Source organism: Phoca vitulina, unplaced genomic scaffold (assembly GCF_004348235.1).
Source record: "Phoca vitulina isolate PV1807 unplaced genomic scaffold, GSC_HSeal_1.0 scaffold40, whole genome shotgun sequence".
NCBI lineage: Eukaryota > Metazoa > Chordata > Mammalia > Carnivora > Phocidae > Phoca > Phoca vitulina.
Window position 1 is genome coordinate 213,383 of NW_022589743.1, and position 13,466 is coordinate 226,848.

General features: G+C 41.7%; 1 protein-coding gene across 1 annotated transcript; it reads left to right on the forward strand.

The window, feature by feature from the left end:
• The first annotated feature begins 6,914 nt into the window (after nucleotides 1-6,914).
• KRT12 (keratin 12) lies at nucleotides 6,915-12,162 on the forward strand. Its single transcript, XM_032429029.1, has 8 exons — nucleotides 6,915-7,487; nucleotides 7,873-7,955; nucleotides 8,918-9,074; nucleotides 9,952-10,113; nucleotides 10,212-10,337; nucleotides 10,476-10,696; nucleotides 11,351-11,421; nucleotides 11,909-12,162. Exons 1-8 carry the CDS (start codon nucleotides 6,930-6,932, stop codon nucleotides 11,998-12,000), a joined length of 1,470 nt encoding a protein of 489 aa, XP_032284920.1. The 5' UTR covers nucleotides 6,915-6,929; the 3' UTR covers nucleotides 12,001-12,162.
• Nucleotides 12,163-13,466: the final 1,304 nt, after the last annotated feature.

Sequence of the window (13,466 nt, forward strand, 5' to 3'; positions counted from 1 at the left end):
ACTGAGAGCTTTCCCCCTAAGGTCAGGAACGCGGCAGGGATGTCCACTATCACCACTGCTATTCAACATAGTATTAGAAGTCCTAGCCACAGGAATCAGACAACAAAAAGAAATCAAAGGCATCCAAATCGGCAAAGAAGAAGTCAAACTCTCACTCTTTGCAGATGATATGATACTTTCTGTGGAAAACCCAAAAGACTCCACCCAAAACTGCTAGAACTCATACAGGAATTCAGTAAAGTGGCAGGATATAAAATCAATGCACAGAAATCAGTGGCATTCCTATACACCAACAACAAGACAGAAGAAAGAGAAATTAAGGAATCAATCCCATTTACAATTGCACCCAAAACCATAAGATACCTAGGAATAAATCTAACCAAAGAAGCAAAGGATCTGTACTCAGAAAACTATAAAATACTCATGAAAGAAACTGAGGAAGACACAAAGAAATGGAAAAATGTTCCATGCTCATGGATTGGAAGAACAAATATTGTGAAGATGTCAATGCTACCGAGAGCAATCTACACATTCAATGCAATCCCCATCAAAATACCATCCACTTTTTTCAAAGAAATGGAACAAATAATCCTAAAATTTGTATGGAACCAGAAAAGAACCCGAATAGACAGAGGAATGTTGAAAAAGAAAAGCAAAGCTGGCGGCATCACAATTCTGGACTTCCAGCTCTATTACAAAGCTGTCATCATCAAGACAGTATGGTACTGGCACAAAAACAGACACATAGATCAATGGAACAGAATAGAGAGCCCAGAAATGGACCCTCAACTCTATGGTCAACTAATCTTTGACAAAGCAGGAAAGAATGTCCAATGGAAAAAAGACAGTCTCTTCAACAAATGGTGTTGGCAAAATTGGACAGCCACATGCAGAAGAATGAAACTGGACCATTTCCTTACACCACACACAAAAATAGACTCAAGATGGTTGAAAGACCTCAATGTGAGACAGGAGTCCATCAAAATCCTAAAGGAGAACACAGGCAGCAACCTCTTCGACCTCAGCCACAGCAACTTCTTAATAGAAACATCGCCAAAGGCAAGGGAAGCAAGGGCAAAAATGAACTCTCGGGACTTCATCAAGATAAAAAGCTTTTGCACAGCAAAAGAAACAGTCAACAAAACCAAAAGACAACTGACAGAATGGGAGAAGATATTTGCAAATGACATATCAGATAAAGGGCTAGTATCCAAAATCTATAAAGAACTTGTCAAACTCAACACCCAAAGAACAAAGAATCCAATCAAGAAATGGGCAGAAGACATGAACAGACATTTCTCCAAAGAAATCCAAATGGCCAACAGACACATGAAGAAGTGCTCAACATCACTCGGCCTCAGGGAAATCCAGAACAAAATCTCAATGAGATACCACCTCACACCAGTCAGAATGGCTAAAATTAACAAGTCAGGAAACCACAGATGTTGGCGGGGATGCGGAGAAAGGGGAACCCTCCTACACTGTTGGTGGGAATGCAAGCTGGTGCAACCACTCTGGAAAACAGTATGGAGGTTCCTCAAAAAGTTGAAAATAGAGCTACCATACGATCCAGCAATTGGACTACTGGGATTTACCCCAAAGATACAAATGTAGGGATCCTAAGGGGTACATGCACCCCGATGTTTATAGCAGCAATGTCCACAATAGCCAAACTGTGGAAAGAGCCAAGATGTCCATCAACAGATGAATGGATAAAGAAGAGGTGGTATATATATACAATGGAATATTATGCAGCCATCAAAAGGAATGAGCTCTTGCCATTTGCAACGACATGGATGGAACTGGAGGGTGTTATGCTGAACGAAGTAAGTCAATCAGAGAAAGACATGTATCATATGACCTCACTGATATGAGGGATTCTTAATCTCAGGAAACAAACTGAGGGTTGCTGGAGTGGGGGGTGGGGTGGGAGGGATGGGGTGGCTGGGTGATAGACATTGGGTAGGGTATGTGCTATGGTGAGTGCTGTGAATTGTGCAAGACTGTTGAATCACATATCTGTTCCTCTGAAACAAATAATGCAATATATGTTAAGAAAAAAAAAAGATAGTAGGAGGGGAAGAATGAAGGGGGGGAAATCGGAGGGGGAGACGAACCATGAGAGATGATGGACTCTGAAAAACAAACTGAGGGTTCTAGAGGGGAGGGGGGTGGGGGGATGGGTTAGCCTGGTGATGGGTATTAAAGAGGGCACGTTCTACATGGAGCACTGGGTGTTATGCACAAACAATGAATCATGGAACACTACATCAAAAAACTAATGATGTAATGTATGGTGATTAACATAACAATAAAAAATTTTTTAAAAAAAGATTAGAGCAGAGATCAATGGATTAGAAACCAGAAACACAGTAGATCAGATCAACAAAACTAGAAGCTGGTTCTTTGAAAGAATTAATAAGATTGGTAAACCACTGGCCAGACTTATCCAAAAGAAAAGAGAAAGGACCCAAACTAATAAAATTATGAATGAAAGGGGAGAGATCATGACTAACACCAAGGAAATAGAAACAATTATTAGAAATTATTATCAACAACCTGTGCCAATAAATTAAGCAACGTGGAAGAAACGGATGCCTTCCTGGAAACCTGAAACAGGAAGAAATTGACAACCTGAATAGGCCAATAACCAGTAACGAGATTGAAGCAGTGATCAAAAACCTCCCAAAAAAACAAGAGTCCAGGGCCTGATGGATTCCCTGAGGAGTTCTACCAAACATTCAAAGAAGAAATAATACCTATTCTCCTGAAGCTGTTTCAAAAAATAGAAACAGAAGGAAAGCTTCCAGACTCATTCTATGAGGCCAGTATTACCTTAATCCCCAAACCAGGCAAAGACCCCATCAAAAAGGAGAATTTCAGACTGATATCCCTGAAGAATATGGATTCCAAAATTCTCAACAAAATCCTAGCTAATAGGATCTGACAATACATTAAAAGGATCATCCACCACGACCAAGTGGGATTTATCCCTGGGATGCAAGGGTGGTTCAACATTTGCAAATCAATGTGATAGAACACATTAATAAGAGGAGAGAGAAGAACCATATGGTCCTCTCAATTGATGCAGAAAAAGCATTTGACAAAATACAGCATCCTTTCCCAATTAAAACTCTTCAGAGTATAGGGATAGAAGGAACATTCCTCAAGTTCATAAAATCCATCTATGAAAAACCCACAGCGAATATCATCCTCAGAAACAAAAAGGAACTTTTGGGACTTCATCAAGATAAAAAGCTTCTGCACAGCAAAGGAAACAGTCAACAAAACAAAGAGGCAACCCACAGAATGGGAGAAGATATTTGCAAATGACACTACAGAAAAAGGGCTGATATCCAAGACCTATAAAGAACTTCTCAAACTCAACACCCAAAAAGCAAATAATCAAGTCAAAAAATGGGCAGAAGACATGAACAGACACTTCTCTGAAGAAGATATGCAAATGGCTAACAGACATATGAAAAAATGTTCATCATCATTAGCCATCAGGGAAATTCAAATCAAAACCACATTGAGATACCACCTTACACCAGTTAGAATGGCAAAAATGGACAGGGCAAGAAACAACAAATGTAGGCGAGGATGTAGAGAAAAGGGAACCCTCTTACACTGTTGGTGGGAATGCAAGTTGGTACAGCCACTTTGGAAAACAGTGTGGAGGTTCCTCAAAAAATTAAAAATAGAGCTACTCTATGACCCAGCAATTGTACTCCTGGGTATTTACCCCAAAGACACAGATGTAGTGAAAAGAAGGGCCATATGTACCCCAATGTTCATAGCAGCAATGTCAGCAATAGCCAAATTGTGGAAAGAGCCGAGATGCCCTTCAATAGATGAATGGATAAAGAAGATGTGGTCCATATATACAATGGAATATTACTCAGCCATCAGAAAGGATGAATACCCAACTTTTACATCAACTTGGATGGGACTGGAGGAGATTACGCTAAGTGAAATAAGTCAAGCAGAGAAGTCAATTATCATATGGTTTCACTTATTTGTGGAACATAAGGAATAGCATGGAGGACATTAGGAGAAGGAAGGGAAAAATGAAGGGGGGAAGTCAGAGCGGGAGACGAACCATGAGAGACTACAGATTCCGAGAAACAAACTAAGGGTTTTAGAGGGGAGGGGGATGGGGGGATGGGTTAGCCCGGTGATGGGTATTAAGGAGGGCATGTACTGCATGGAGCACTGGGTGTTATACAAAAACAATGAATCATGGAACACTACATCAAAAACTAATGACATACTGTTTGGTGACTAACATAACAAAATAAAATTAAGTTTTAAAAAATAATAATAAAACTACATTTGTCCATGTGTCTGCAAGATTTCATGTGAGGTGTCATTCTCTGGGTCTCAGCCTGTATACTGAGAAATGAAATTCAAGGAGAAAAGCTAAAGCTCCTGGTTGATGTGTAGGGCAGAAACCCAGTCTCACCACTGGGGGGTCAGAGTGACGCTCTGCCCTTTCTGTTTTCACTGTAAGAAGCAGGGTTGTGTTCCATGAGAGACGATGGACTCTAAAAAACAAACTGAGGGTTCTAGAGGGAAGGGGGGGTGGGAGGATGGGTTAGCCTGGTGATGGGTATTGAGGAGGGCACGTTCTGCATGGAGCACTGGGTGTTATGCACAAACAATGAATCATGGAACACTACATCAAAAACTAATTATGTAATGTATGGTGATTAACATAACAATAAAAAATTTTTTTAAAAAGCAGGGTTGTGTTGTCTGTAAAAGGCACTGCAACCTGAATCCTATCTTTGCCACTTCCCAGCTATGTGGTCTTGTATAAGTCACTTAACCTTGTGACCCCCAGATTGCTCATTTGGAAAAATGGGACAAAAGTATCCAACTTAAGAGGTTGCCACAAGGGTTAAAAATAATGTCTGCAGTTTATCTGACCCGGTGTCTACAACATAGTAAGCACACTATCACTATCAACAATTCAAACAAGGACAAGCTCAGACAAAATGCTTGTAATATACATTAAAGGAATCCTTGCTAAAAATTTCCATATGAGGCCAAGGTCCCTGGCATTTCCACTTAACACATCTCCACCCTCTCAAGAAATGAAACAAATGGATTATGGCATCTCTCATCAAGCTGAGTCTGCATTTGATTGCTGCATCCTTTCTATAGCTATTGTGAGTGAGAATACAGTTTCTGTAAATGTCTTGCTTAAGACCCCTTTATTTAGAATTCCCATTGGTGGGGCACTTGGGTGGCTCAGTCGTTGGGCATCTGCCTTCAGCTCAGGTCGTGATCCCGGGGCCCTGGGATCGAGCCCCACATCAGGCTCCCTGCTCAGGGGGAAGCCTGCTTCTCCCTCTCCCACTCCCCCTGCTTGTGTTCCCTCTCTCACTGTGTCTCCCTCTGTCAAATAAATAAATAAAAAATCTTTAAAAAAAAAAAAAAAAAGAAAAGGAATCCCATTGGCCTGCTCCTTGTGACATGTATAGGCTGGGGAAAAATATGTCCCTTCACATGTGTCCCTTCTACAGTAAGGTAAAAGGAAGCTGGAATTGGATTTCACCCTGGGTTCATCATTCCTGTCCCTGGGAAAGTAAAGAAATAAATAAATAAAAAGGGTCACACAGTCCTTCTCCTTGCCAGAACTGACACTGAGTATTCCCTATAGAGGCCTGACATGGGCTTCGGGTGAAGTCCTCCGCATTTGCCCCCACATCACCAGGGGCACTGCTGGCTCCAGCTCAAGGACCGTGCACAGGCTTAGAGAACCTCACTTTCTGGGAAGCTAGAGTCAAGGCAGAGAATATCTGGATATTAGAGTGGGGGGCAGGGGTTGAGAGTGCAAGCAGTGACAGAATTTTAATATACAAAAAATCAATTGTATTTTGATACATTAGCAATGCTGGAAGTTGAGCAGCAAGCAATCAGACAAGGCTCCTGATTCCACAGAGTTTACTAAGAAGGTAATTCTTATGTAAAGGAAGAGCTGCTGAAAATACTGTAATACTCTACTCAAAAATAGCATTTTTCAATGTTTAAGGGGTCCTCTTTCTGAATTAGAAAGAAAGAAACCATGTAACATCCCAATCCTAATCTGAGATTTTAAAATCCTTGAGAGTTCAAATTCCTGTATCAATCTGGAAAACGCATTTTTTTTTTAATTTTAAAGATTTTATTTATTTATTTGACAGAGACAGAGAGATAGAGAGCGCACAAGCAGAGGGAGCGGGAGAGGGAGAAGCAGGCTCCCCACTGAGCAGGGAGCCCAATGCGGGGCTCAATCCCAGGACCCTGGGATCATGACCTGACCCAAAGACAGACACTTAACTGACTGAGCCACCCAGGCGCCCCCTGGAAAATGCATTTATTCCCCACCTTCCACCAGTGCATTTCACAACTGCTTTGAAACTATATTCCACTAGAAGATAGACTAGATCGTGGTCAGATGGTTTACATTTAGTTTTCTAAAGGAAACAAGTAGGAAATATAAGTGAAGAACTTTAAGAAGCTCAAGGCTGAGGGTGACGAACGATTAATTTATCCACTCAACAATCACTCATTGCTTTCCTACAGTGCATAAAACACTGGACAGTGCAGAGAATCCAAGCAATGGAATAATCTGGAAGAGAAAATATCTTGTGACAACCTATCTCCACTCCACCCCGATTTCTTTTTCATATAACAAATATGTAATGGGCACAATTATTCAATTATTTCTATACTAATGAGTTTTCAGTATGCATAAATCATTTACTGGTTGAGCTGGTCAAAAAAGGGGGGGGCATGATATTTTGAGTGAAGAGAGTGAACTTTTCAACTGCAACACCCATTTCATGACCTATAAAAGGCCAGCCTTTTTGCCTTACTGACACTGCTTCTTCTCAGGTTGTGGCCCCCATCCCAGGGCTGTGGATCTTTCCAGCAACACCATGTCTCTCTCAGTGCACACCTCTGGGCTGTCCCAGCGGCTGTCTTCCCAGAGCAGAGCCAGGGGCACGTCTGCTTCCATTGTTGGCAGTAGCTATGGGGGGAGCACCTTTGGCTTTGGAGACAGCTGTGGGGGAGGCTTTTCTACTGCTTCCATGTTTGGTTCTAGTTCTGGCTTTGGTGGTGGCTCTGGAATTTCCCTTGCAGGAGGACTGGGCACTGCTTACGGGGGAGCCCTGGGAGGTGGCTTTGGAGGTCTTGGAGGTGGCTTTGGTGGCCTGGGAATTGGATTTGGGGGAAGCCCAGGAGGTGGCTTTGGAGGTATTCTCTCTGGCAATGATGGAGGCCTTCTTTCCGGATCAGAAAAGGAAACCATGCAAAATCTTAATGACAGATTGGCTTCCTATCTGGATAAGGTTCGAGCTCTAGAAGAGGCTAATACTGAGCTAGAAAACAAAATTAGAGAATGGTATGAAACACGAGAATCTGGGACTGGAGACCCCGGGTCACAGAGTGATTACAGTAAATATTATCCATCGATCGAAGACCTCAGGAATGAGGTAAGAATATGGTTTTTGAAGGGGCTTTGGGGATTATTTTTTATTTTTCTTTTTTGCTATTATAATATTTTACAATGACAAACTGCCTAAAACTTAAGGTATTTCTCAATTTGACTGTATTGGGAGCAATTTCTCATCTCAAGATACTTAGTTTCATTTTATCATTTATCATAAAAAGTGTATTTCCACTACCTTTCTGCAAAAAAATGTTTCTCAATTTTTAAATAAAATGTTATAAATATGTTTTCTTTTAAAAAGTTAAACTGTCTTAAACTCTTAATAAAATAGCATGTTAACATCACCTAAAAATTTCTTTTCAGAAATGCACTCACATAATACTAGTATTTTACAACTTCATTTTTTGTGTTTTCCCCTATTTTGCCAGATCATTTCTGCCAGCATCGGAAATGCCCAGGTCATCTTGCAGATCGACAATGCAAGACTGGCTGCCGAAGACTTCAGAATGAAGTGAGTACAACAAAAGAAAGACTAATGATAATTGATATGTCTCATCATTTCTTCTTATTCCCTATTTTCCTGCCTTTGTTGATGGCAAATGTTTCAAACCCTCTGCAGTACGCATGCTCCACACATTTGTTGTTTTGGTAAATTTACACTGGGCATTCTAGGAAGAAAGCAGATTCAAACACAATTCACATTCACGTCCTTAATTATAAGCTACTTAAACCTAGGGCTACAATCACCACCATGCTTGTAATTTGCTTTTGGCTCATAATGCAACATGATATTTACACCAATGTCCTAAACCTCAATCTTCCATGTATCAAAATGAATTAATAATGTTTTTACCTGCAAGTGAAATTATCTTTTTCCTAATGACACATACCACAAAAATATTAACCACACACCTATTTTTATATTCTTTCCTCTTCTCCCATATTCCACCCTCCCACACATAAGAGAGAAACACTAACGCTTGTTTTGCTCCATGAAATCTCCATGCAGGATGTTGCAGTGGTGAATGATCCTGATAAAAGCTATTAGAGAAGTACCAATGTCCTAAATTAAATCATGAATAAAAGTTAAGCAAAAAAAATTACTTTTTTATTTTCAACTGCTTTTAGGATTCCATCAGAAACTCCACCTGGAGACGGGCTACTACTGTTTATAGCCAGGGCAGCCAGCCAAAAGGGGAAACTGTTCCCTGGGATGCAGGGCTACTGAGGTTCATTGCTGGGAGAAAAGTCTCACCTCACAATTTTCTCGCTTCTTTCCAACTGAGCAGTAAACTATTATGAAAAAAAAGGAAAGAAAAATGTTAAAAAGTAAACAGAGCATCATACGTTACAATGCTACCACCTCTACATAATCACTTCCACCAGGACACAAAACAGCCCTGAAGATGATGGCAGGGGCCTTATTCAAATGGGTACGTTGACTCCGGAAACTGTTTTGCGCTTGGTTTTCAGGTATGAGACTGAGCAGGCCCTGCGCCAGAGTGTGGAGGCCGACATCAACGGCCTGCGCCGGGTGCTGGACGAGCTGACCCTGGCCAGAGCTGACCTGGAGATGCAGATCGAGAACCTAACAGAAGAACTGGCCTACCTGAAAAAGAACCATGAAGAGGTAGGCAGATTTCTAAGCTGCTTTTTTTCCTCCCGAATCCAAAAATTACAATTTCAAATTTACAATCCAGAGTTAGAACAGATATGGATGATACATGATACCCCTGTTAAATTGGCTATTTGTTTTGAATTTCAGGGTGTATGTGTATGTGTGGTGGTGGTGGTGGGATTGATGGTGGTTCCTGTTGAAGTTTAACAGATTAGAGGTGCTTTCTGATTTTGTCATTTTCATCATTAGATAAGGACAACCAGAATTTTAATTGTCCTAATTTAGTGATTTTTAAAAATATAGTATTTTTGAAGTTCAAAAACAAAAGTCTGCCAATAATACATAATGCTATATACGTTTGAGAAACTGGTTATGCCCAGTGTAAAACACACAATAAACTCTAGTATGCCGCATAGTATATCAAAAGCTGGTGTATAAACAGACATTAATCAGGACCCCGGCAATGGCTTCCAAAGAGCCTTCTATTGAAAATCAATGACTATGGTACAAACAGTGTGCAAGCCTTGGCCCTGTCTGCAGCCCCAGTTTGGCAGCTGTGGTTGAAACCCCGCTATAACTTTTCCACCAGGCCTTCCCTTCTTTGTAAAGGCCCTGGACCCCCAAGAAGCAGGGCCAACTCATCCATTTGCCATGGTAGGCACAGCCCCTAGGGCCCATGGTAAGTTTAGGGACCCAAGACAAGGTCTTAAGTTCTTTCAAGTTAAAAGAAAAATATGAATTTGTAGGTTCAAAAAAAAGTTTTAATATATTGTATTATTTCGGTCGCCAACATGGTCATAAAATATACGTTTAATGTCTTCTCTGTTGGAAGAGACCCACGAAAGTTGTAACGGGCCTCTGCGCCCCTCTTCTCATTCGCTGTCCCCAGGAGCTCCAAAGCTTCCGGGCAGGTGGCCCAGGGGAGATCAGCGTGGAAATGGACGCTGCTCCGGCGGTGGACCTCACCAAGCTCCTCAACAACATGAGGGCGCAGTACGAAGCCATCGCTGAGCAGAATCGTAAGGACGCAGAGACCTGGTTCATTGAAAAGGTACCACAAACAAAAACAAAAGGCTTTGCCACATTTGCAGAAAAGATCCACGGGAGCAGCGCGCGCTCACGTCCCTTCGCCCCTCTTTGCCGTGGCAGAGTGGGGAGCTCAGGAAGGAGATCAGCACCAACACCGAGCAGCTTCGGTCCAGCAAGAGCGAGGTCACCGACCTGAGGCGCGCAGTTCAAAACCTGGAGATCGAGCTCCAGTCCCAGCTGGCCACGGTAGGGCGTGCACACGCAGCATCATTTCTACTTCCAAAGAAAACGTGGCATCCGCGTTGGTAAGGTCATTGGCCGGCTGCCTTCCTCTGAACGGTCCCCTCCATTGTTCTGTCTCTGCCATTTCCCTCCCACGTGCAGAAGAAATCCCTGGAGGTCTCGCTGGCCCAAGTGGAGGGCGACTACTGCGGCCAGCTGTCCCAGGTGCAGCAGCTCATCGGCAGCCTGGAGGAGCAGCTGCTCCAGGTGCGCGCCGACACCGAGCACCAGGACGCCGACCACCAGCGGCTGCTGAACGCCAAGGCCCGCCTGGAGCTGGAGATCGAGACCTACCGCCGCCTCCTGGATGGCGAGGCCCAAGGGTGAATAGACAGGTTCAAATAGGTTGAAAATAACTTCAGTGGCTGACCAACAGTGGCCACCTGATGCGTTTGGGGCGATAGAAGGAAGGGTTCTTTCGTTGATGGGAAACACCACATCTCCTAACAGCGTGCCTTGGATTTATTCAATGTTCTACACTTTGCAAAGTGTTGTCACGAGTTATCTTACTTGATCATTCATAAAATCCTGGGATAATGGCACCACAGACAGAGGCATACCGAAAACGAGCACTAGAGAAGTCACCCAGTAGAGTTCTGATATCAATGCCCCAATGCAAAGAATGACACATCAAACAACAGCCACCCAAATCACCTCACAACGCTACTGCAGTGAACTTTCCAAAAGCAGCAGCCTGGACGAGTGGGAAGAGCCCAAGGCTGTAAATCAGGAAATCTAAGTTCTGCCAGTTTGCTTCACTTTGAGAGCCCGTTTTAGGCAGGGTTTGAAGATAAAAGTCCACGGCACTAACTGATTACTCTCAGGGTGCATTATTCAATCGTTGTTCATCAAGAAATTTAGACTACCTTCTCTATTTAGCCATAGTTTTATGTACATGTTCAGCTTAAATAGCTAACTCTTTATTTCTCCTCCTCCCAGAAAGCATCATGTGGTATCATCTCTTGTTTTCTTTACAGTGACGGTTTCGATGAAACTTTAGATGTGACAGACTCCAAACCTCAAACACAATCGGTCGACTCCTCTAAAGGTATGTAGATTCCCTAAGAATCACTTAGAATAAGTCAGAATCACACTTATGAATGACTAAAATGATAAGATCTCTTGAATATTGCAGTATTGTTAATAATTTAAACTATATTTGCATTCTGAGCCAAGGAAAAATATTTATGCATTCCTGCAGAAAAATGAGTAGATTATACTGTATTAAAACTTCTGGCAAGCCCAGAAGGAAAACAATCTACTCTACAAAGAAGTGTTATGAACATTATAACCACTTTTTAAATTTTTAAAAAGAAAAATATTTTCATTTGTGCATAAGACGACCCTATTGAATACATTTCATTTTCACTGAATAAAATGCATTGCTTTAGAATGCAAAAGTCACTTTTGAAAGTTTAAATTAGATGGACTCTATCTGCCAATATCTCATTTAAGGTTTAAGTTAAACAACAACCAGCTTTGGTTGAATATGTGAAACACTAACTCTTGCCCCTTTATTTCATTTTTATCTTTAGACCAAACTAAATCCCGGAAAATCAAGACAATTGTGCAGGAAGTGGTGAACGGTGAAGTGGTCTCATCTCAAGTTCAGGAAGAACTAATGTAAAATTTCACAAGATCTGCCCCATAGTTGTTCCTCAGGAACAGGAAATTTACAAGTAGAAATCATCCCTTTCTGAGTAAGATACTATATTAGTTCAATTCTACTTTAGTCTGTTTCATTCTCCTTGGATTCCCTATTCACTTTGAGTCCCTTTTGCTCTTTAATTACAAGTCACTGTGGCCATGTTGGTCTTTATAACAAGCCAAAATCACCTTATATCTTTCTGGACCTGGTGTAGTCTTCTAATAAACTTTCTTTTGGTGACCTGGAACATATTTTAATCACAGGATTTTGATCAAGTAGTATTGTTTTAATAGAGTTAAATAAAAGATAAATGGTAATAATGTGAAATATGTACCTTCTTGATTACAACAATAACGTCAAGAGCATAGAGAGAGGTTTGTAAAATACTACTAGTAAAGTAGACAAACACTGAGATGAAGATGTGGAGGTTGGAAATTAAGTTAAGAAGGCTCTTTTAGAAGTTCTGTCCTTTTTACATCAGCCCATCAAGGTTATAGCAAAATTACATTGTCCACTATGGGGGATAACAGTTGTCCTGTTCATTTCCTAGGACCTTCTTCCATTCAGTCAAGAAACACTTATGGAACCCCTACAGTGTGCAAGACTGGAGACTCAAAGATGAATAAGATAGGGTCCCTCCCTGGAGGAGCTCACAATTGAGGGCAGAGATAGATATCTACTAGGAATGGTGATACAGAGATATAGGGCACATAGAAGTTCAAAGGACACATGGAGGAAGAAGTGAACAATTTGTCAGGGGGCAACTAATTGTTTCATACAACAATCAACCTGGGTGGCTTAGTAGGTTGGTCATCCGACTCTTGATTTTGACTCAGGTTGTGATCTCGGGGTCGTGGAATCGAGCCCCGAATTGGACTCTGTGCTCAGAGCGGAGTCTACTTGAGATTCTCTTTTTCCTTCTCATTCTGCCCCTCCCCCCACTCTCTCTCTCTCTCTCTCTCTCAAATTAATTAATTAATCTTTAAAAAGAAAATAAATCAACCAGGCAGAGAAGGGAAAAAGGGAACAGAGGAACACATGTAAAAAAACACAAGGGTATAAACAAACATTGCTTCGATGTCCTTTCTCCTATCTGGCACTGGTGAGGCCCAGGGTGGGGTTTCTTTTGGGGCGGATCAGACCCACAAGTCAATAACAGATATCATGTTCTGGGTTGTGGCAGGAGGTGGCCAAAGTCTAAGCCTGAGTAGATGGGGGTTCAATCTGGATTGCCAAATTCAAAACCCTAAAAGGAAAAATAAGAGCAGGATTTAATGATTAAGAGCCTGGGCTCTGAAGCCAGACTGGCTCTGCCACTTCATAACAAGTAACCTAATCTCTGTGTGATTCAGTTTCCTGATCTTTGAAGTGGGTGGGTTTTGTGGAGATTAAATGAGATAACATACATAAAGCACTAGGAGCACTCTCTGGCACCTAACAAGTGC

Bases quoted from the DNA above. Each gene is read 5' to 3' on its own strand.
- KRT12 (XM_032429029.1), top strand. From the start codon at position 6,930: ATGTCTCTCTCAGTGCACACCTCTGGGCTGTCCCAGCGGCTGTCTTCC. The intron at 7,956-8,917 runs GTGAGTACAACA...CTTGGTTTTCAG, and splicing joins GCCGAAGACTTCAGAATGAA to GTATGAGACTGAGCAGGCCC. The intron at 10,697-11,350 runs GTGAATAGACAG...TTTTCTTTACAG, and splicing joins CTGGATGGCGAGGCCCAAGG to TGACGGTTTCGATGAAACTT.